Here is a 25,172-nt window from a genome sequence, read left to right as displayed (position 1 = left end):
TATGGAATAAAAATGCAAACACACATAGTACAAAAAATAATTAACTCAAATGAACAACTAGACACAAAAAAGAAATTACAATCATTCTTAGGACTAGTAAATCAAGTAAGAGAATACATACCAAAATTAGCAGAGAATTTAAAACCATTACAACAAAAATTAAAGAAAGATATAGAATATCAGTTTGATAAAAAAGACCAAATACAAATACAAAAGGTAAAATTATTATGTAAAAACTTACCTAAACTATACTTTCCAGATGAGAACAAAAAATTTACTTATATAATAGAATCAGATGCGAGTGAAAAAAGTTATGGAGGAATATTAAAATACAGGTATGATGACACTACGATAGAACATCATTGCAGGTATTATTCAGGAACATTTAATAATACAGAAATAAAATGGGAAATAAATAGAAAAGAATTATATTCAGTATATAAGTGTTTATTATCATTTGAACCATATATTGTATATAATAAATTTATTATAAGAACAGATAATACACAAGTAAAATGGTGGCTAACAAGAAAAATACAAGATTCGGTAACAACAAAAGAAATAAGGAGATTACATTTACAATTGAAGTAATAAAAACTGATAAGAATGTTATTGCAGATTACTTATCAAGACAAAGCTACTCAGACTGAGAACGAAAATACAATGGAAGAGATACTCAAAGCCATAACTACACTAAGACAAAGCTATACAGACTGAAAAAGAAAATACTATAGAAGAAATACTAAAAGCTATGAACCTACTTTGCACAAAAGTAGAAAATATTGACAAAGAGCTACAACAAGTAAGAAGTCAGCAGCATGACTATAAAAAATGCGGAGCTAAGTCGATCGGAAGACTTTAAAAATCTAGATATAAAAGGTGACGTTGGGAACACTTAAAACCATAAATGTTTGTTTAAATACAGCTGCAGGTACGAGCAAACAAGTTAGTGAAAAAGAACATAAGAATACAAACTTAAACCAGCTATTTGAAAAACCATTTACTCCGGGAACACCAAAAAACACATTGGCTATGGAACCCCAAAACCTCAACCTATGCAGATAGCCTACAAAACGAGAATACATTATATAACCATGTTACGAGAACCTATATTGAAAATATATACAAAATTCAAACCTATTTAAACCGTAATCCTAAGATCCACTACAACCAAAGAACCAAATCAAGACTACCTAACCCAAAAATTACAAGGTTATAACAAGTTAATTGCACAACCAAAAACTAACGTCAATTTAGTAAGAACATGTTACAATTATGGACTATTAAATACCGTATATACATACGATGGAGAAGAGATAAGTGGAATACCAGAATTACACAAAGCATTCATCACATATAAAAGAGTTACCCAAGGAAATTTATTTTATATAAAGTTTTATATAGCACCAGCGGAAATATTATACGAGGAGATAAAGCCTCCAATTCAAGTTATAAGATAGGATTAACCAAAGATATGATTATACCTGATGATATCAGACAACAGGAAGAAATACAAAAAATAGAGATACCAAGTTTTTATGCCAATAAAAGAATAATTGGCATATCAACTATTATACAAGAGTTAGCAAACAATTATTTGAACGGAAATGTTATATAGAGTTACTACTCTAGAGACCAGTTAATGATATATTCAAATTCAAGAGAACTAAGAAAAGCAGATATGGATGAAGTCCAGCGATGGATATTATCATTATTAAAACCAGAAGAAAGACCTACAACAAGAGCACTCAAAGCAAGATTTATTTCGCCAGAACTATTAACCAGATATTGCAAGCTAATGGGACACAAATACCCTGATCATCTATGTTCGAAATGTAATGGAGAAGACAACGTGATTCCCGATGTCCAGCTAGAATAAAGACAAAGAAGATAAAGACAACTAAAGAGATAAGACAAAGAAGATATATTTGGCCAAAAAAGACAAAAGCAAATAGTGAATAGTACTATTATTGTAAATTATTAGGTACATTTGTAAGAAAGTTAGGGTAGTAGGACTAAATCATGTGAAATAGTCAACAAGTGTAGGGTAGTATATATTATTAAAGTATGTGCATTCTTAAGTATGGACAAAGTAGTATGGACAAGTGTAAAAATTAAAATAGTATGGGCAAGTGTAAGTAGTAGGTATGGTAGGTGTAAGTAGCACATTATTGTGCATTATTGTAAAGTAAGTAGTCGTGCATTATTATGCATTACTGTAGAGATAAGATAGAATTTGAAAGTGCAGTAGATAGGATTTCCTTTCTATATAAAGGAATGTACATATAACATAAAAGGCAGACTTTGAATAAACGGAGGACTTTCTTAAAAAAAAAAACACTCTCTCAAATATTTAAAATACTTAATAGATAATGGAGCAACCCTCAGATATCATGGATAAGCAAGAGGCAAAGGTATATTGTTCGACAAATATGCATAACTAATTTCATATATTCCTGAATATCATATATATGATTGAATAAATTTATGTTAGTTATTATGTATTAGAATTATTTGAATCATGATTTCTAGTTTATTAGCACACTGGAAAACAGGGGAGAAAAACTTCTATACTATGTCATCCTAATGTTGAAACCGGTAGGCGAGGAAAGCCGTTTAGGGGAGTAAACAAAGTTGAGGAGCTGATAAGAAGGAAGTATCCGCTAAAGTACGATGCTAGTAGTGACATGAGAACATGATAAACAGATAATCTAGTCCATAATAATCTAATATGAATTTAATCAATTATGAATATGATAGGAAGGAATAATTTGAAATAAAAAACCCGCATAGTAAAGAACATGACTACATATATGCATGACGAAATAATAAAAAGCTATAAAACTTTAATCTTATATATACTAAACGGTATAGAGATAATTGAATTAAGAAGAATCATATGGGAAAAAATATTTGATGACTACGAATTAGAAGATATATTAAATCAAGAATGGTATAAAATAGACCTACATGATTTAGACCTCGAAAGAATAGAATGGTATGATTTAGAAATAAATTCAGATTAAAATGAATTACGAATATTTACAATATTGGATAGAAGCTATGGAAGATATAAAACTATTAGAACAATTAATAGAGGAAAATTTATATATGTATCAAAGAACCCAAGATATGTTATATCTAGAATATATCATAAATAATATTAAAGAAATATTCAGATTAAAACAACTATCGGAAGAATATTACAATAAATATTACTACATATTACCATGTCTGAATTAACTTGCATTGTACTTCAATTATTTTACTGAATATCTATTAGTTCTATGAAGAAATCATCTCATGTTTTGCATGCATACCTCGAATTTAAACTCTGATCTCTCATAATTATCATCCCACTTGATTAAATCTCTGATATGGGGATACATGACGAATCTCGCTCACATCATTATTTAATTTCATAAAATTGATTAGGGTGGGGTCATTTAGAATTTTGCAAGTCTTTCTTTGGTGGGGATTCTCAAAACAATGTAAAATCCCCCCCACCCCCCATTTATTTTCTTTATTTTGTTGGTATATATGAATGTGACACTAACTAGTACTACTAGTTGCAAGCTAGAAATGAAGGGTTAGTTATTGAGTATTGAATATATTGTATTCAACTTAGTGTCACGTCCCGCCACTTCGCAGTAGAATTTTACGTCCGGATAGGGGTTATTCTTAGGGAATGACTAGACTTAAAAAGGAAAAAAAAAAGGCAATTGAAAATAAAATTATCCTTCAATTACCACAAAGAAACTTCTAGAACCAATACTTTAGTCAAATATTCTTAGGGAAAATGCATAAGTACTCCCAACCTATGCCCAAAATCCCTGAGACATACCTAACTTTTACTAAGGTCTTATTACCCCCACTGAACTTATTTTTTAATTAATTTTAATTAAATTTAGCTATCAACTTCATCTTTAAATTGTTCGAAATTAATAATATTTTTTGATAATCCATCGCTAAAGACTATATAAGCCGGAGGTCTCAATGGGAAGCTGGCTTAAAATTAAATTCAAAACCGTGTGGACCTTTTCTTTTCTTTTCTTTTTTCATCACTTTTTTTTAATTAAATTATTTCATATAGGGTCGGAGTCGGATAGAATGAAAGAAACCCCTTTCGATAAACAATTATACTATTTATAAATAATTAAAATTATATTTTACATATATGTAGTAGATATTGAATCCTTTTGACTTCTTTACATGGATACTACTTTGTATTTTAGATTCCTTTAATAAAAAAATAGTGATTCCGCTACTGATTTCAAACGACTAAAAATGGAATTATATATATATATATATGTGTGTGTGGATACTACTTATATTTCTTTTACTTAAAAGTACTCATATTTCACCACCATGACAACTTTGTTCTTTTTTTTTATAAAAAAAAAAAAGGAAAAAAGAATTGTGTTTCATGATTTCAAATTGATTTTAATTTTGAGTAGTAGAGATGTTTCACATGAGCCATTAAATAATATTCCCTCCATCTCACTTTTTATGTAAAACGATATATATGTTATACATCCTCTGCTAATTAACACTGCCAAGTTGACAACTTGGACTCTATTTTTTTTTTCCTTTTGGAAAAAATAAGAGAAAATGTGTACACAAGTACAAGAAAAAAGAACTATAGTGACTTAGGGGAAATATGATCGATAAAAGCCTTAATTTGATCGTTATAAGTCAATAGTAATCATAAAAAAAATGCTAACTTTTATATTGGATTCACTATTAATTTTAATCAATTCTTTCGTATATTATACTTGTATTTAGGAATATTGAGTGAACGGGTTAAACTGAATTTGAAAATGTTAAATTGGAATGAATTTATAAATAAGTGAGTTATTCAAGTTAAATTGGACAAAAATAAGTTAAAAATCAAGTCATAATCCAAACCGTTTATGACCTTATCACCCTACTTGTATTCCCCGACCTATTTGCCAGTTACCAATTACACACTTGTACTTCAAAAATAAATAGGTGATCCCACCACATTAGGGTGTGGTAAAAACCTTACTCGGTGTCCATGGAGTAAAAAAATATTTCCATTGGATGTTTACACCAAACAAGTAGATATAATTAAGATATATGTTTGTACATATACTCATTGCTTAACTGTATTGAGTAATTAATGCATATTTTCACTAAATTAAATCACCGAACTATAATAAATTTAGTTTGTTTGGTGTAAATATATGACACAAATAAGTATCTACCAAGGGTGTTTTCCTTCAAAAAAATTTAGTAAACTTTATTTTATAGTAGCATGTTCTTACTGAAGAGTTCAAGGAGGGTCAAAGTGCCGTCCTGTATGCTTTTCAGCTCTTATTTTGAATGATGGGAAGCCCATTTTGTCCAGTCTAAGTTGTCGTCTCTTTCCATTATGATCTTGTAGGGTAGCATGCTTAACCATAACATCTGCTACCCTGTCCCCTTCTCTATAGCAGTGGAATATTTGGAAATTTCTGTTCCTGATTATATCTTGAATCTTCTCCACATCCCTTTGGAGGTGCCATGGAGGTTTGATGTTGTCTTTGATCATCTCGAATAGGATCATAGAATCTAATAGCAAAATATAGTTAACTGGTATATGATTCCTACACCAAGTATCACCAAAAAGAGTTGTATGTGTTTCACAATAATTGTTAGTTGAGAAATGAAGTGGGTTGGCAAAAACCGTGATCATTTTCCTGTTTCTTCTCTTAACCATCCCCCCTGCTCCAGATCCCTACCCTGCTGCTTCCGTCACGGTAGAACTGTCTTGAGAGTTGTTGCAGTGAACCATGCATATTACTGGTGATTCTGCACTTGTAGTTGAGGACAATTCTACATTTTTATCCCAATTCAACTGTTATCTATAAAGTTAAACATTTTACTTATTTGTAAAGGAATTTGGTGTAGATTCTATATTTTCAAATATTCTTATGGGTTATGGCCATACTTTTTCACATCTGGCCTTTCAAATTTCCCAACACACAATGGTAGGAGTGATCTGCAAAAACAGTCTATGCACCAAATTGTTTGGTTCAGTAGTCCACCAGCTGTTTAAGAAATTATTGATGTTGGAATGTCTGGTGTCAGTCCCTAGAAATCCAGACATCATTCTCCAAGTTTTGGTGGCTATATCACCATGGACAAACAGGTAATTGATAGAATCCTCCTGAGCATTTCTGAGGGGTTTGGCGAGTTTATTAGCATTCTGATTAGCTTGAGATTGTATGCTAATATTACCATTGGAAAAGTTCTTGTATTAGAATGTGAGAAAAAAGTTGAAGCTTAAACAATCAATTTGACGTGTATACCATTAAAGGTACTAGTTTCAAGTAGTAAGAGATCCCTTTATTTCAAGCCTCTATAGTAGCAAACACTGAAAAATCCCTATACTATTTTCCTTTTGGTGGTGTACAGGGGATCGATCTATAATGAGAAGTAACAACCAAATCCTGTTATTTATTAAGGAGTTCAAGTAATAAACATGGTTAGTATAAGAAAATTTCACATTATTGAGTCAGTTTCATGTATTATAGTAGGTGACTTATTTTATTTCTAAGATTACAAATCTTACATTTTAAGGAGTTTTAATGTAGTTTTATCTCATATAAAAGTGATCTGATGGTTTACATTCTATATACTGACAATCTAGATTACTTAAAAAAAATATTCACTCTTTTCATCCCTATATTACTATATTTTTTTTCTTCTCTTTGCATCTACATCTTCATTTTTTTCTCTTTGTATGGTGCATTGACTTCTCTTAGTTTTCCAAGATAATTGCATGTGGCTTTTTGTCTAACAGAACCCTTCTCTCTCATAATTTCCTTAGTTTTCTAACAAGTTAAATGCTTACTTTAACAATTAATGTTTTCCTTATTCACTTGTATAGTGAAATCCAAACATCATGTTAAATTTTTCATATCTTGTTTAATTAGGAATTGCCGGAATCTCAAAGAGCAGATGCTGTAAGCAGCATGGTGTACGAGGCAAATGCTAGACTGAGGGATCCTGTATATGGTTGTGCAGGGTCAATTTTCCATCTACAAAAGTAAGTGAGTGATCTCCAAGCACAATTGGCAAAGGCACAAGCTGAGATTGTCAACATGCAATGCCAACAAGTTCATCTCTTGGAACTAATTTGCATGGAAATGGGCCAATCTCCACAAGCAATATCACCACCACAACAATCTTTGGACAATTTCACTCATAATATTCGTACAAGCTTCTTAGATGATGATAACTCTGGATCAGTGTGGGAGGCCCTATGGACATGACGATTAAAGATCAAAACTCAAAATGCTCTCGGTGAAAGGAAACTGAATTGTAATATAAATTGAGCCAAATCTTCAAAGATTTGTGTTAATGTTTATTCAGGTACTTTTTTTCGTAATATGATTCTGATAAGAGCACATGAAACAGATGGTGATGTTTGAAGATGCATTGAGGTGAATCTTAAGTATCCTATCTTGATTTAACTGATGCCATAGATGTTGACAGTGTATGTTGTTGATTGACATGGTAATATTGAGGGCTGGTTTCCATTCAGGCACCAAAAGAGTTTCAGTTGTGGACTGTGTAATCAGTGAAAAGTCCAATGTTTGTAGGCACAAGACTTGTCAAGTTTGCCATTACTGCTTCTGGTGATGTTTCTTGCTTGAGGTCAACCCCGACGTAGCACAAACAGTTCCTTGTCTATTCAATCATTGGTCATCCAATTGTTAATATGTGCTTCACTGGTGATATTAGGAAAATCATTTTATGAGCTAAAACTTCTCTAAAGAGACATGTGTATGTTTAAATAGGTTGTTTGAAGTTAGACCTTATGCGAGCTCAATTGAAATTTTTATTCATAGCGTAGCTTCCAATTCAACCTTAACCCGAAGGTAGGAGGTGTTGCAATGAGCAACCATTAGACTGCCCTCATTAAAAGGGTAATTCTTTTCAAAGCTTTATTTATACAACTTTTGAAAATATTGATAAAATCTAACTGGTTAGTTAAAAAAGAGACATTTGCGTAAATCAACCTTGAAGATTGATACTAATAGCTATTGAGAGACCACCAAAGTTGTGGTGATAGGATTTCACAAAAGAGAAGTAATTTCTCAATATTTGAAATATGCAAAGTCAAGAGGAATTGAAATTAAATTTGAGCAGCGCAAAGCGTCTATTGCCACTGTGAAGCCAAGGAATCATCTTCAGATCGGGATGAATTTAATTTTAAGATGAAAAAAAAGAAGGTAACAAGAACACTATAGACAAAATCTGGTTTAGGCAGGAATTGGAATATACATTTTGCAGTTGTTTAATCAATAGAAACGGTCTATTACTTGTTAAGTTTTTCTACAATTCTCTTGTGAGTTCTAATATATTGAAATGTTGTAACTGATACCGTAAAACCAAACAATAAAAAGGTTATACAATTACATACAATCTATTCAAAGTAATGCTGATGAATCTTGTCACTTTTCGAATCTCTAGAGTAGTTGGGTAATAAAATTGTCATCTTCTATCTGTATTTGTGCCTTTTTTTTGGTATGACAACTTAAAGCTCGAAAATCAGCACTGAATTGCATCAAAGATGTCGTTAAAACTATGCTAGATTGTAATTCAGCATCAGCTTCTGAGATTGTATCAGGATTTATTCATCATTAACTATGACATAGTCAAACGTTTTCACTCGGCAGTCAGTTCCAGAATCACTTTTGTAGTGAAATAATATGTCGATTGGGGAAGAGTTGTTAACACTTCTTTTACATTTATTTGCAGATTGGTCTATTTGAGTATGCATTTTCTTGGTAAGTGCAGATCATAATCATCTTGAGCATGACCCACCCAATAATTCAAATCCTACTTTCTTAGAATTATATTACTCATTTCCTTTATATAATGGTGGTGTCCACCCAATAATAAATTATTATTGTATGGAATTTGATACTCAAGTCAATAAAAAATAGAGTAAAATATGACAAAGTGAAGAGGGAGACAGCTAAGCTGTGGAAAATTGCTATCATTTTGAAAAGAGAAAAAAGATTGTTTCTCTTTTCTTTCTTTGACCAAATAGATAGTTATTGGTATAGCAATTGCAAATTAAGAACACCATATTGTTTGCATATTGCTCTAGCATTCAACAGGTAAATTCAATCTCTTAATTCCTAGCAAAATTAGACAACCATCTTTAATTTTTGCCATTCTTGTCCATTTTTTGATTCTTTGTTTTGTTTTTTGCAGATTTCAAAAATGGAGATTGGCTTAGCAGTTGGTGGTGCATTTCTCTCTTCAGCTTTGAATGTTCTCTTTGATAGGCTTGCTCCTAACGGTGATCTGCTCAACATGTTTCGGAAACATAAGGATTATGTTCAGCTCTTAAAGAAGCTTAAAATGACTTTGCGTGGTCTTCAGGCCGTGTTAAGTGATGCAGAGAATAAGCAAGCATCAAATCCATCTGTGAGCGACTGGCTTAATGAGCTTCGAGATGCTGTCGACTCTGCTGAGAACTTAGTTGAAGAAGTCAATTATGAATCTTTGAGGCTTAAGGTGGAAGGCCAGCATCAAAATCTTGCAGAAACAAGCAACCAGCAAGTAAGTCACCTCAGCTTGTCCTTGAGTGATGAATTTTTTCTTAACATAAAGGATAAGTTGGAAGAAAATATTGAAACATTGGAGGAGTTGCAAAAGCAAATTGGTTGGCTTGACCTGAAATCGTGTCTTGATTCGGGTAAGCAAGATACTAGAAGACCTTCAACTTCTGTGGTTGATGAATCTGATATCTTTGGTAGGCAGAGTGAAATAAAGGATTTGATTGACCGTTTATTGTCTGAAGATGCAAGTGGAGGAAACCTGACTGTAGTTCCTATTGTTGGAATGGGCGGGAAGTTTGACTGTAATCCCTGTTGTTGGAATGGGGGGCGTGGGCAAGACAACACTTGCTAAAGCTGTTTACAATGATGAGAAGGTGAACGACCATTTTGATTTGAAAGCTTGGTTTTGTGTGTCTGAACAATATGATGCTTTCAGGATAGCAAAAGGATTGCTTCAAGAGATTGTAAGACAGGTTGATGATAATATAAATCAGATTCAGATCAAATTGAAGGAGAGCTTAAAAGGCAAAAAGTTTCTTATTGTTCTAGATGATGTTTGGAATGACAACTATAATGAGTGGGATGACTTGAGAAATCTTTTTGTGCAAGGAGATCTCGGAAGTAAGATCATTGTGACAACACGTAAGGAGAGTGTTGCCTTGATGATGGGTGGTGGGGCAATGAATGTGGGAATTCTGTCTAATGAAGTCTCTTGGGCTTTATTCAAACGACATTCATTAGAAAACAGGGATCCTGAGGAACATCTAGAACTTGAAGAGATTGGAAAGAAAATTGCAGAGAAATGCAAAGGATTGCCTTTAGCTATAAAGACCCTTGCTGGGATGTTACGCTCAAAATCAACGATTGAAGAGTGGAAACGCATTTTGAGAAGTGAAATATGGGAGCTTCCAGACAATGGAATCTTACCAGCATTGATGTTGAGCTACAATGAGCTTCCCCCACATTTGAAGCGATGCTTTTCCTATTGCGCAATATTTCCAAAAGATTATCAATTTTACAGAGAACAAATCATTCAACTGTGGATCGCTAATGGTCTAGTACAGAAGTTGCAAAAAGATGAAACGGTTGAAGAACTAGGCAACCAGTACATTCTCGAGTTGAGATCAAGATCATTGTTAGACAGGGTCCCTGATTCTTTTGCATGGAAGAGAGGGGTAAGGCAGGACTTGGACATATATTCTGAAATGGATGGTGAGAAATTCGTTATGCATGACCTTGTCAACGATCTTGCCCAAATTGCATCTTCAAAACATTGTACCAGGTTAGAAGACATCGAAGGATCTCATATGTTGGAACGAACTCGACACTTGTCGTATTCCACGGGTGATGGTAACTTTTCGCCATTTACAATAGGAGATGGTGATTTTGGTAAATTGAAAACCCTCTACAAATTGGAGCAGTTAAGGACATTGCTTCCGATAAATTTCCGGCTCCATTCGTTTTCAGTTAATCTAAGCAAGAGGGTGCTGCATAACATACTTCCAAGACTAACATTCTTAAGGGCATTGTCATTTTCTCGTTATGACATCAAGGAGGTACCAAATGACTTATTTATCAAATTAAAACTCCTAAGATTTTTGGACCTTTCTTGGACAGAGATAAAACAGTTACCAGATTTAATTTGTGTGTTGTACAACTTAGAGACACTTATCGTGTCGTCTTGTGATTATCTTGAGGAGTTACCGCTGCAGATGGGAAATTTGATCAACTTGCGTTACCTTGACATTAGGCGCTGTTCTCAGTTGAAATTGCCGCTACATCCTAGTAAGTTGAAAAGCCTTCAGGTGCTATTAGGAGTTAAATGTCTTCAAAGTGGTTTGAAACTCAAAGATTTGGGTGAACTACACAACTTGTATGGATCTCTATCAATTGTAGAGTTGCAAAATGTGGTTGATAGAAGGGAAGCTTTGAAGTCAAACATGAGGGAAAAGGAACATATTGAGAGGTTATCATTGTCGTGGGGTAAAAGTATTGCTGACAATTCACAAACTGAAAGAGACATATTCGATGAACTACAACCAAACACAAACATAAAAGAACTGGAAATCTCTGGATATAGAGGGACAAAATTTCCAAACTGGCTGGCTGATCTTTCCTTTCTTAAGCTAGTGATGTTGTCTCTTAGCCACTGCAACAACTGTGATTCCTTGCCAGCACTAGGACAACTTCCTTCTTTGAAATCCCTCACCATTGAGTATATGGATCGAATAACAGAGGTGACCGAAGAATTCTATGGTAGCCCATCTTCAATAAAGCCATTTAACTCTCTGGAATGGCTTGAATTTAATTGGATGAACGGGTGGAAGCAATGGCACGTACTAGGAAGTGGAGAGTTCCCTGCACTTCAGATCCTTTCAATTAACAACTGTCCCAAGTTGATGGGGAAATTGCCTGGAAATCTTTGTTCTTTGACAGGATTGACAATTTCAAATTGTCCGGAATTTATTTTGGAGACACCTATCCAACTTTCAAGTCTAAAATGGTTTAAAGTTTTCGGTTCTTTAAAGGTTGGGGTTCTTTTTGATCACGCTGAGCTATTTGCATCCCAACTTCAAGGAATGACGCAGCTAGAGTCATTAATTATCAGAAGTTGTCACTCTCTTACCTCCTTTCATATTAGCAGTCTGCCGAAAACCTTGAAGAAAATAGAGATATCTGATTGTGATCAATTGAAATTGGAGCCGTCAGCTAGTGAGATGTTTCTCAAGAGTCTGGTACTAACTGAATGTAATTCTATGAATGAGATATCACCTGAGCTGGTCCCAAGAGCACACTATTTGAGTGTAAATAGGTGCCACAGCCTTACTAGGCTTTTGATTCCTACTGGGACTGAAGATCTCCATATTTCTGGATGTGAAAATCTTGAAATGCTTTTGGTGGCATCCAGGACTCCAACGTTGCGAAATTTGCATATTCACAGCTGCAAGAAGCTGAAGTCGCTGCCAAAACATATGCAGGAACTTCTTCCATCTCTTAATTATCTCAACCTGTATGATTGTCCAGAAATAAAGTCCTTCCCTGAAGGAGGCTTGCCTTTCAGTCTAGAAGTCCTTCAGATCTGGAATTGTGAGAAACTGGAGAATGATCGAAAGGAGTGGCATTTACAGAGACTCCCTTGCCTCAGAGAACTTAAAATCTTCCATCATTCTACTGACGAAGAGATTGATTGGGAGTTGCCTTGCTCAATTAAATCACTTGTCATATACAATATGAAAACATTAAGCAGCCAACTTCTCAAAAGCCTCACCTCTCTTGAATCTCTATCCACTGATAATTTACCTCAAATCCAGTCACTGATCGAAGAAGGGCTTCCCTTGTCTCTTTCTTCACTAACATTACAATACCATCATGAGCTCCATTCACTGTCAACTGAAGGTCTTCGGGGCCTCACTTCTCTTAGGCATCTACAGATTAGATCCTGCAGTCAACTCCAATCTCTTCCGGAATCAGCGCTTCCCTCCTCCCTCTCTGAGCTGACCATCACAAATTGTCCTGAACTTCAACATCTTCCAGTAAAAGGGATGCCCTCTACCCTCTCTAAACTATCGATTTCACACTGCCCATTGCTCAATCCACGTTTAGAATTTATGAAGGGGGAATACTGGCCAAATATTGCTCATATTTCCACTATAGAGATCAATGGGGAATACCTGTGATGATCAAAACAAATGGTACTCTGACAGATGTAAGAACTCTTTTTATCTCAGTAGCTTTTTATTGTTCATTACTTCTCTTTGCTTGTTTGTTGAGTTTTTTCCTTTGTTATATTGAAATCTTCCCAGAGGTTGAAATCAATCTTTAAAAGAACAAGTTGGACTTTAAGCAACTTTATTGATAACCATGATCATTTTCATGTTCTATGAAATTATATTTTTTATCAGATCTGATATTTCAAATCCTTGAATGAATTCTATTGTAACGGTTTGTTCATTATGATAATTTATTTTAATATTATGTTGACATTAGATATTATTGTACGAAAATGCTTTGTTTGGGACCTAAAGCCGGTGATTTCTTCATACTTAAAGCTTTGAACATCTAGATTATATGTATTGGAAGCACATATATATAAAACAATGGTTGTTGCATGACCTACCAATAAAAATAAATTTATTCATGTAAAAATCTAAGTTGCAAATAAAAACATTTTAATTTTCGTATTATATTCATGCTTTAGATAAGTTATTTTATTGTTTTATGTATAATTATTATTATTTAAAAAAATTTCCTTGTTATCATATTAAATATCATATTTTTTCCTGTTGTTTTTAACACGTCATGAGATCAAAAGAGAATTATTAAGAAATTGCAATCGAAGTTTGTAATTGAAGATGTTTTGATCTAATATATATATACTCAACAGTTAACGCAATATACCGCTAGGAGTGTAAATCACATATAGCCAACCGTTTGATGCAATATTAATTAATTTTGTTTAGCTTTGGTTGCATGTTATATTATTGTTGGTTTGGCAATTTTCATTTTAAAGAAAATTATTAGCTTGTAGACTTCACAATTTATAATGTGTTTTAGTTTCTATTTGAGGAATCAATTATTGAATAGGCAGTGAGAAAATCGCCTTTCGTGATTCAAGTAGTAAGCTCGGGTTCATGATTGAGAAAGGAATTTTTCAAGTGTAATTTGAAATTTTCTACTATTCTTAACATCTCATTATAAAGATTTTTTTAAATTATTTTATTTGATTAAATATAGTTCTTACAAAATATAACACGATAATCATGTTTCAATTTTAACGTCTATCAGTAATTCAATACAAACTTTATAAAATAGAAATATAATTAAAAATTAAACTAATCTAACAGTTTCTTAAAATTCATCCTTTTAACTATAATTCTCCAAATTAAGAAATCCTCACACCATTAACAAAATGCTACACCTTATATGTAGCTTTCCAATCTTTTCAGTTACCAATGTGGAGCTTTGTTCGCATGCCTATTAGCAGTCTGTCAACTTCGAGGCCTCATGTTGCTTCGATATCTAGCTATCTGGGACTGCCATTATCTCCATTTTGAATTGCTCATTTTTCCACCATAATTATTGATAGGGATACCAGTAATGATTTAGAGAAATGGTGCTCTGATATATGTAATTATAATTCTTTCTTTTTTCATTATTCATTTATTTTTATCAACTTCTCCTTGCTTGTTAGTTAATTCTTTTCCTTTGTTAAATCTTTAAGCAGCGCAAAGCGTCTATTAATGAACTAGTAATCTTGTCAGCAGGATGTTTATCGTCTTGTATTTTCATCTCATTTGCAATTCATGAATTCTTGTTAATTATATATATCACTCTTCATCTTACTTAAAATATTAACACTATTTCACAGTATCTCTTTTCTTAATGTAATATCAATGAGCTAGTAATCTTTTAAGATTATTGTTTCTTGTATTTTAACCTATGTTCTCCCTCAAAATCTCTCAGTCTGGGAAAATTTTTGCCATCATGAAAAGTTGTTCGGCATTGTTCCCCATTTCTTGTGTCTTCCACAGGGATAAGGGGTCCAGGTTTTCTTCCAACATATCACAATAAGTTGTGGACGGAGGAAGTGGTTTAGAGTAATGCACATGCTAACTTTTGAATAGGCAAATATTTAGCTCAACTGTGATCGGTCAACAGAATGTAGGTGCAGAAAGGTACTTTCTCTTTTCGCTGGAATTTGACACTACTACTTTTCTTTTATCTGACTGAGAAGTGAAATATTGAGCAAACTTTTGTACAAGGAGTTTCTCCTATAGCACGTGAAGATCATTTCTATTCTCTTCTCTTCTGTCAGCAGCTCAACAAAGTACAAGGTTCGATTGATCAGTTTCTCTGCCAAGATACGATGTCATTTCCTCATCGAGACAGCTGAAGTTTGCCACCAGAACCAATGCTAGAATTCCTTCCATCTACCGAAAGAATGGTAGGCATTTCAATCTCAGAAAAATAGGATATTTTTGTGTATTAAACTCTGATTGTTGTTGTTCACTGCTACAGCTGCTCTTCAAAATTGAGAAACTTTAATTGCTCAAATGCCCATTTTATCATTTTGTGTTCGAGTAATTTTAACTGTTGTGGTCTTTATCAGGTAAACATTTGGATCGTGAGAGTTCCTTCTAGTTGTATGTCTAAGATGTGCTCCTCAAACTCAAAAGAATGACTGCTTAAAACGGTTGGCTTGAAATGCTGAACCTGCATTTAGACCAGCAGTGCTACAAGGTCAAGTTGGTATGTCCAGATGGTGTCGTCCACGTGTTTGGTAATACTTCCATCCTCAACATTGCTCTGTTGTGTGAGAGTTTGTAGCATCAGATGGAATTTTATTTTGTATGTTGTATATGATCTTAGTTGAGTTGAAGCAGCAAATATTGCTATGTTGTCCTTGAGAATGTTCAGGATTGAGATTACAAGTGAAGTTAGTTTAGTATAATTACGAAAGACAAAGTTGGACCACTTTATAGTGACGGACATCTTTTTGGCTGCTATAATGAATGATTGCTATTGTTACACACCTTAATAATATTTGACGTTTAGATCTTATTTGGTGGTTATTGATAAAAGAAATATGCAAGAAGTCATTTCCTCTTGACTTTTTATGTTATAGAAGAAAACAAAATACTTAACAGGGTAAAGACATAAAATCCGTCTGAACTTGTCCTGAAAAGTCGAATATATTGTGGCAACCTATGAATTTTTCTAGAGCAAAAGAGGGTGCCTTTCTGCTTGGGCTATCTTTTCATAGTATTTGATTTCATCAAATAAAGAGAAAATTATAAAAGGAATACTTTTAAAACACATTAATTTCAAGAAAAAAAAAACCCAACTCAAAGTAAACAATTAGTAGGAAGTTTCTGGTCATTTTTTAAAGCTAATGCTAGTTGATTGAAGAGACCAATCGTATGAAGGTCGTTGAATTAAATTAATAGGAGATTAGTGTAATCATTGAATTAAATCAAATGACTTTTTAAAAAATAAATTTAAGTGTTGAAAACAAGACAATGTAGTGGTTAGATTTTAACTTCAAAAAAGGCATCTTCTATGAAAAATTATTTAAAAAACAGTTTGTTATAACCACTACTTATAATTTACTCATTTACCTTTATATAATGGTGGTGTCCACCAATAATTTATTATTATTGTATGGAATTTGATAATCAAGCCAAAAGTTACAAGTTTGATTCAATTAAAATATAACAAGTTCTGTTATTTTTAGTTTTTTAATATATATGCCTCAAAGTGAAGAAGGACACAGCTAAGAGAGAAAAGTCATTCTCCAAAATTGGTATAACAATTGCAAATTAATTAGCAGACAGTCAGTATATTGTTTGCATATTGCTCTAGCATTCAACAGGTAAATTAAATCTATTACTAGTAGAAATATTAAACCATTTTGTGATTCTTTGTTTTGTTTTTCAGGTTTCAGAAATGGAGATTGGCTTAGCAGTTGGTGGTGGCATTTCTCTCTTCAGCTTTGAATGTTCTCTTTGATAGGCTTGCTCCTAAGGGTGAGCTGTTCAAGGTGTTTCAGAAGCATAATTAAAAATCTGTAATTTAGTAGTGGATTGAACATTTTAAGAGAAATCAAAATATAAATAAACATAAGAATTAGGCAAATAAGTTCAACTTATAATGTATTCATAAATAAAAATTATATTTATAAAATGCAATTTTTTAATAGAAAAATATAATATCATAAAACCAATGAATAATTAAGGTTGTGAATATTGTTAAAAATTATGTTAATATACATGAATGTATAAAAGAGAGTTTAAGGGTGGTATTTTTGTTATTTTACATACTTTATCCCAGGATAAGTTATGTCGGGTTACTATTCCACCCCAGGAGGGATAACTTATCCCAAGACTAATTGTTAATCTTGGGATAATTTATCCCAGCCTTTATAACCAAACAACGAATTAAAGGGCACTAAAAAATTATTCTAGGATTAATTCCTTTTATCCATCACACCAAATGATCCCTTATTCTTAAAAATTATATCATGCATATTATTTGACAATGACAAACCAATAAATCAGCAAAACTAATCATTTCATAACTTATCTCGGCATAACTTATCATATGATAACTAATCCTAACATAACTTGTCTTCAAACCAAACGATCCCTAATGGGCACTAAAAAATACTCCTGAATTAACTCGTCTTATCCATCACACCAAACGACCCCTTTCCCGTTATCTCTTGCTTCAATTATTAAATTGAGTAATGAATAGTCATACTTTTGGAAAAGAGAAAAAAAGGACAATAGTTAATAGTAGCAGACATAGTTGTACCAATTACAAGTAAAACCACTAGCAAGAGAGAGAGAAAGAAATCAGTGATCATTCATATTTGCAAATTACTCTTATCATTCAAGAGGTAAAATAAAGCTCTTAGTAAAGAAACAGTAATCTTCTCCAAATTCTTATAATCATTTTGGGGTTTCCTGTTTTGCTTTGCAGATTTCAGAAATGGAGATTGGCTTAGCAGTTGGTGGTGCATTTCTCTGTTCAGCTTTGAATGTTCTCTTTGATAGGCTTGCTCCTAATGGTGATCTGCTGAAGATGTTTAAGATGGACAAGCGTGATGTTCGGCTCTTAAAGAAGCTGAGGATGACTTTGCTTGGCCTTCAGGCTGTGTTAAGTGATGCAGAGAATAAGAAAGCATCAAATCCATATGTGAGCCAGTGGCTTAATGAGCTTCAAGAAGCTGTGGACGGCGCTGAAAACTTAATAGAAGAAGTCAATTATGAGGTTTTGAGACTAAAGGTGGAAAGTCAGCATCAAAATCTTGGAGAAACAAGCAATCAACAGGTAAGTGACTGCAACCTGTGCTTGAGTGATGATTTTTTTCTTAACATAAAGGATAAGTTGGAAGACACCATTGAAACGTTGGAGGAGTTGGAAAAGAAAATTGGTCGCCTAGATCTAACCAAGTATCTCGATTCGGGTAAACAAGAAACAAGGGAATCTTCAACTTCTGTTGTTGATGAATCTGATATCTTAGGCAGGCAGAATGAAATAAAGGAACTGATTGACCGTTTGTTGTCTGAGGATGGAAACGGAAAAAATCCGACTGTAGTTCCTGTTGTTGGAATGGGGGGCGTGGGCAAGACCACACTTGCTAAAGCTGTTTACAATGATGAGAAAGTAAAAAAACATTTTGGTTTGAAAGCTTGGATCTGTGTGTCTGAACCATATGATATTGTCAGAATAACAAAGGAGTTACTTCAAGAAGTTGGTTTAACGGTTGATAACAATCTGAATCAACTTCAAGTCAAATTGAAGGAAGGCTTAAAGGGAAAAAAGTTTCTTATTGTCCTAGATGACGTGTGGAATGAAAACTATAAAGAGTGGGATGACTTGAGAAATCTTTTTGTACAAGGAGATGTAGGAAGTAAGATCATTGTGACGACACGTAAGGAGAGTGTTGCCTTGATGATGGGTTGTGGAGTAATCAATGTGGGGACTCTGTCTAGTGAAGTCTCTTGGGCTCTATTCAAGCGGCATACATTTGAAAATAGGGATCCTGAGGAATATTCAGAATTTCAAGAGGTTGGAAAACAAATTGCAAAACAAGTGCAAAGGATTGCCATTAGCTCTAAAAGACACTTGCTGGCATTTTACGCTCCAAAATTCGAGGTGAATGAGTGGAGAGACATTTTAGGAAGTGAAATATGGGAGCTGCCACGTCATTCAAATGGAATCTTACCAGCATTGATGTTGAGCTACAATGATCTTCGTCCACATTTAAAGCAATGTTTTGCTTTTTGTGCAATATATCCAAAAGATCATCTGTTTAGCAAAGAACAAGTTATTCACCTGTGGATTGCTAATGGTCTTGTACAGCAGTTGCATTCAGCTAACCAATACTTTCTCGAGTTGAGATCGAGATCATTGTTTGAAAAGGTCCGAGAGTCTTCTGAATGGAATCCGGGGAATTCTTAATGCATGACCTTGTCAATGATTTGGCCCAAATTGCATCTTCAAATCTGTGTATCAGGTTGGAAGAGAACCAAGGATCTCATATGTTGGAACAAACTCGACACTTGTCATATTCAATGGGTGATGGTGATTTTGGTAAACTGAAAACCCTCAACAAATTGGAGCAATTGAGGACATTGCTTCCCATCAATATCCAGCTGCGTTGGTGCCATCTTAGCAAGAGGGTGCTGCATGACATATTGCCAAGACTAACATCTTTGAGGGCACTATCATTGTCTCATTATAAGAATGAGGAGTTGCCAAATGACTTGTTTATTAAATTAAAGCACCTAAGGTTTTTGGACTTTTCTTGGACAAATATAAAAAAGTTGCCAGATTCAATTTGTGTACTGTACAACTTAGAGACACTTCTCTTGTCATATTGTAGTTATCTTAAGGAGCTACCTCTGCATATGGAAAAATTGATCAACTTGCGTCACCTTGACATTAGCGAAGCTTATTTGACGACACCCCTACATCTAAGCAAGTTGAAAAGTCTCCATGTGCTAGTGGGAGCCAAGTTTCTTCTAAGTGGTCGTAGTGGTTCGAGAATGGAAGATTTGGGTGAACTGCATAACTTGTATGGATCTCTATCAATTCTTGGGTTGCAACATGTGGTAGATAGAAGGGAATCTCTGAAGGCAAACATGAGGGAAAAGAAACATGTTGAAAGGTTATCTTTGGAGTGGAGTGGAAGTGATGCTGACAATTCACGAACTGAAAGAGACATACTTGATGAGCTACAACCAAATACAAACATAAAAGAACTCCGAATAACTGGCTATAGAGGAACAAAATTTCCAAATTGGCTAGGTGATCCTTCATTTCATAAGCTAATAGACTTGTCTCTTAGCAACGGCAAAGACTGTTATTCCTTGCCAGCGCTAGGACAGCTTCCTTGTTTAAAATTCCTTACCATTAGAGGGATGCATCAAATAACAGAGGTGACTGAAGAGTTCTATGGTAGTTCATCCTCCACAAAGCCATTTAATTCTCTTGAGCAGCTTGAATTCGCAGAGATGCTGGAGTGGAAGCAGTGGGGTGTACTGGGGAAGGGAGAGTTCCCTGTACTTGAGGAACTTTCGATTGATGGTTGCCCAAAGTTGATTGGGAAGTTGCCTGAAAATCTTTCTTCTCTGAGAAGATTGAGGATATCAAAATGCCCTGAACTCAGTTTGGAGACACCTATCCAACTTTCAAATTTGAAAGAATTTGAAGTTGCTAATTCTCCTAAGGTTGGAGTTGTTTTTGATGATGCTCAATTGTTTACGTCTCAACTTGAGGGAATGAAACAGATTGTTAAATTAGATATTACTGATTGTAAGTCTCTTGCCTCCTTACCTATTAGCATTCTGCCGAGTACCTTGAAGAGAATAAGAATCTCTGGTTGTAGGGAACTGAAATTGGAGGCGCCGATCAATGCTATTTGTCTGAAGGAATTGTCTCTAGTAGGATGTGATTCACCCGAGTTTCTCCCGAGAGCACGCTCTTTGAGTGTAAGAAGTTGCAACAACCTTACTAGGTTTTTGATTCCTACTGCCACTGAAACAGTCAGTATTAGAGATTGTGATAATCTTGAAATACTTTCAGTGGCATGTGGGACTCAGATGACATCATTGCATATTTACAACTGCGAGAAGCTGAATTCGCTGCCAGAACATATGCAACAACTCCTTCCATCTCTTAAGGAACTGAAACTGGTTAATTGTTCACAAATAGAGTCCTTTCCTGTAGGAGGATTGCCCTTCAATTTACAACAACTTTGGATCTCCTGTTGTAAGAAACTGGTGAATGGCCGAAAAGAGTGGCATTTACAGAGACTCCCCTGTCTCAGAGATTTAACTATCCACCATGATGGTAGCGACGAAGTGGTTCTTGCTGGTGAAAAATGGGAGTTGCCTTGCTCTATTCGAAGGCTTAGCATATGGAATCTGAAAACATTAAGCAGCCAACTTCTCAAAAGCCTCACCTCTCTTGAGTACCTATTTGCTAATAATTTACCTCAAATGCAGTCATTGCTGGAAGAAGGGCTTCCTTCCTCTCTTTCTGAGCTAAAATTATTTCGCAATCATGATCTTCATTCACTACCGACCGAAGGTCTTCAGCGTCTCACGTGGCTTCGACATCTAGAGATTCGGGATTGCCATAGTCTCCAATCTCTTCCCGAATCAGGGATGCCCTCTTCCCTCTCTAAGTTGACCATCCAACATTGCTCTAATCTCCAATCTCTTCCCGAATCGGGGTTGCCCTCCTCCCTCTCTGAGCTGCGCATTTGGAATTGCTCTAATGTCCAATCTCTTCCCGAATCGGGGATGCCCCCTTCTATCTCTAATCTATATATTTCCAAATGCCCATTGCTCAAACCACTCCTAGAATTTAACAAGGGGGATTACTGGCCAAAAATTGCTCATATTCCCACCATATTTATTGATTTGGAATCCCAGTAATGATTAAAAAAAATGGTGCTCTGATAAATTGTAAGTTAAAATTCTTTATTTTTTCATTTATTTTTCTGATTACTTCCCTTTTCTTGCTTGTTAATTCTTTTCCTTTGTTAAATCCTTGAGCAGCACAAAGCGTCTATTGCCACTGTGAAGCTGAGGAATTATCTTTGGATCGGGATGAATTTAATTTTAGATGACAGCAAAAAAGGTGATAAACCGAAAGCTGGTAAAAGTAGGAATTGAAATTATTTGCTTCGGAAAGTTGATAGCACTTCATGTATTCTTGTTCACTCATAAATGCATAGCTCTAATAGAATTCAGAGGTATACAAGACACAAAGTTTGTTTCCTGTCTCCGTTTTCCTGTTTACATTCCTTTTCCTTGTTTGTTATTTCTTCTTGTTTTTCTTAGTAGTGTTGAACAGTGTGGATCATCTATTGCCACTGTGTGGAGCGAAGCATTTTCATTCTAATTTTAGATGACTATAAGGTGATACGTTGCAACTAATGTAATCTTTAAACTTGCTCTGAGTCTTCTTTTCCTATCTCCTTTTTTTTTATATTAGCTTGGCTTGTTATAGCTGAGGCTGACACAAGTTCTGTGTATTGTGCAGTTCAACCTTGATTAACATTCAATTGCTCTACCAAGTTCACCGGCTTAAAAATGTTCACTTGAAATGGACTACATCCAGGTTTTCTTCTAACTTTATCAAAGAACGTATTGCTTCTTTTTCCCGTGGGTTGAGGAAGGAGGAGATGGTTTAGACTTTAGAGTAATGCACATGTTCAACTCTTGATTTTTGATATTTCTACGGAGAGAGTTCAAATGCACACGAGACAGAAAGCTTGTCTTCCCATAACTTAACATCTAAAAGCCTAAGCATAATCTTAACTTTATTATCTGATCTCAACTTAACCATCTTTTTTCTTTCTTTCGTCAGTTGTGCCAAAATTCTCTACTGAATAGACAAATATCAGCTCATATGTGATCTGTCCGCAGAGTGTAGGTGAAGAAAGCTACTTTCTCTTTTCTCTCGAATTTCACTTTTCTTTCATCAGTCCGATAAGGATATATTGAGCAAGGAGTTTTTCGCGTATGAACCTCTGATGATTTTTCACTGCTCCAGCTGCACTTCAAAATTGAGAAACTGTAATTGCTCAAATTCCCATTGTATCATTTTGTGCCTCTAACAGGTAAACATGTTTACTGCGAGATTTCCTTCCGGCAGTATGTCTAAAATGTGCTCCTCTGGCTCAAAGAATGATTATGCTTGAAATGCTAACCTGCATTTAGACCAGCAGTGTTACAAGGCCAAGTTGATATGTCCAGATGGTGTCGTCCACGAGTTTGGTAATACTTCATCCTCGATATTACTCTGTTGTGCGCGAGTTTGAAGCATCAGATGGAATTTTATTTTGTATGTATATATATAGTAAGTGATGTTATTTCAAGTTATGCATATGATCTTAGTTAAGGTGAAGCAGCAAATATTTCTATTTTTTCCTTAAGAATGTTGAGGATTGAGATTATAAGTGTAATTACGAAAGACAAAAATTGGACCTCTTTATAATGACGGATATTTTTTTGGCTGCTATAGCGAATGATTGTTATTGTTACACACCATAATAACATTTGACGTTTAGATCTTATTTGATTCTTATTGACAAAAGAAATAGGCAAGAAGTCATTTTCCTCTAACTTCTTATGTTTTACTAAAGAAAAAAAATACTTAAAATTAAACCACACAGTACTTCTTTTAAAACTAATTAAAATTAAATATTTTAAATAGAAAGTTTCAGTATACTATTTGGATAACGAGTTGTTAGGAAATCATATATCATATAAAGAAAACCTTCATCCCGGTGACATGGCACATTCAGAGGCAACAAATTCTGTTTTACTTAAATATTGACAAAACTACTATGAGAATTATCGTTTGGGACGAACAAAATACTACAATGGACACATGTATGAAACTTTTCAATTTTAAACCTCTTTCGGTATGTACTACCATATTTAGTTAATTATTTGATTTGTATTTGTGTTCTTACATGTGTTTATGTATTGAAATTTTGCATGAAAAGTTCTTCTACTATTTTCCTTCGTTTCTGATTTTTGTACCACAATTTTTGAGAGGGCTTACGTGAATGTAGTGTAGAATAATTCCCTACAACAGTCACTCTTGAATCTCCATTGATTTATTTATGCTTGAGGTATATATTGTCTTGCTTTTTTTGTTTTGTTAATTTTGTAGTTTGGTCTTATGGTAATGAGGGAAATAAATAAATTAGGATTATTACAGTAAATGTATCACAAGCATGTGCCAACAACTTGTATATCATATATATAAAATAGGATCCTAGACTCACCTACGTGGCAGCACCACAACTAAGAAATTCCACTGTTTGCTTTTCTAAAATTTTAAGCCTTTTACTTTTACACGAATGAAAAAGCATGTTTTGTTAAATTTTGGATTTTGAAACATTGCTTCGATGTTGAACATCTTATTTGCGTTTCCCTTGCTTCTTTTTCCTTCCTCACGACAGTGGCGGATGCAGGATTTCCATCGAGGGGGTTCAAAATGATAAGTAAGGACACTATTAGTATTCATATAAGCGGGGTGGGCGGAGTGGGTCAAATATAAATGGGTCGGATCAGATATAAGCAACTAAAAAAATTTCAACTCTACCTCAACACAAACAATAAAATCGAGTAAGTATATGTTTGACATAACATTAAAATAAGTATGAGAGAATGTATTTTTTAAAACTATATGAGTTTTGTCTCTGTCATTGTTGTATATAAACGTTATTTAATTTTTCAACTAACTAAGGAATACTTCTAAATCCAATCATATTGTAGCAATAAAATTCGTGTCGAGAAAATAATTATCAAGATTGAAAAATATCGCGACAATTGTATTTATTTATAAATTTTAAATGATTACTCTTATTTATTTAATCTTACTTATAATTATATTATTCCTTAATCAAATATAAATTAAACGTTTGACTTAAAATGAGTATGAGAGAATGTATTTTTAATTTTAATTATGAAAACAACGTTATAAGTTTTACTTAATTTTATAAAAATGGAAAATAAATTTATTTTTTAATATCTAATAAAATAGTATAAATCTCAA

General features: G+C 34.0%; 1 protein-coding gene and 1 pseudogene across 2 annotated transcripts; both read left to right on the top strand.

The window, feature by feature from the left end:
• The first annotated feature begins 9,881 nt into the window (after positions 1-9,881).
• LOC107057650 (putative disease resistance RPP13-like protein 1) lies at positions 9,882-16,145 on the top strand. 2 transcript variants are annotated; one of them, XM_015303289.1, is made up of 4 exons: positions 9,882-13,290; positions 15,048-15,259; positions 15,403-15,528; positions 15,694-16,145. In XM_015303289.1, exon 1 carries the CDS (start codon positions 9,905-9,907, stop codon positions 13,259-13,261), a length of 3,357 nt encoding a protein of 1,118 aa, XP_015158775.1. In that variant the 5' UTR covers positions 9,882-9,904; the 3' UTR covers positions 13,262-13,290; positions 15,048-15,259; positions 15,403-15,528; positions 15,694-16,145. The 2 variants fall into 2 exon arrangements, with proteins under 2 accessions (XP_015158775.1, XP_015158778.1); XM_015303292.1 differs by having other exon boundaries at positions 15,400-15,528.
• Positions 16,146-17,988: 1,843 nt separating this feature from the next.
• Positions 17,989-23,679, top strand: LOC102601321 (putative disease resistance RPP13-like protein 1; annotated as a pseudogene).
• Positions 23,680-25,172: the final 1,493 nt, after the last annotated feature.

Source organism: Solanum tuberosum, unplaced genomic scaffold, assembly GCF_000226075.1.
Source record: "Solanum tuberosum cultivar DM 1-3 516 R44 unplaced genomic scaffold, SolTub_3.0 scf00017, whole genome shotgun sequence".
NCBI classification, from domain to species: domain Eukaryota; kingdom Viridiplantae; phylum Streptophyta; class Magnoliopsida; order Solanales; family Solanaceae; genus Solanum; species Solanum tuberosum.
This window is presented reverse-complemented; position numbering and strand designations above follow the sequence as displayed.

What these genes read in the sequence shown, in the direction of transcription:
- LOC107057650 (XM_015303289.1), top strand. Translation starts at nt 9,905, where the DNA reads ATGGGGGGCGTGGGCAAGACAACACTTGCTAAAGCTGTTTACAATGAT.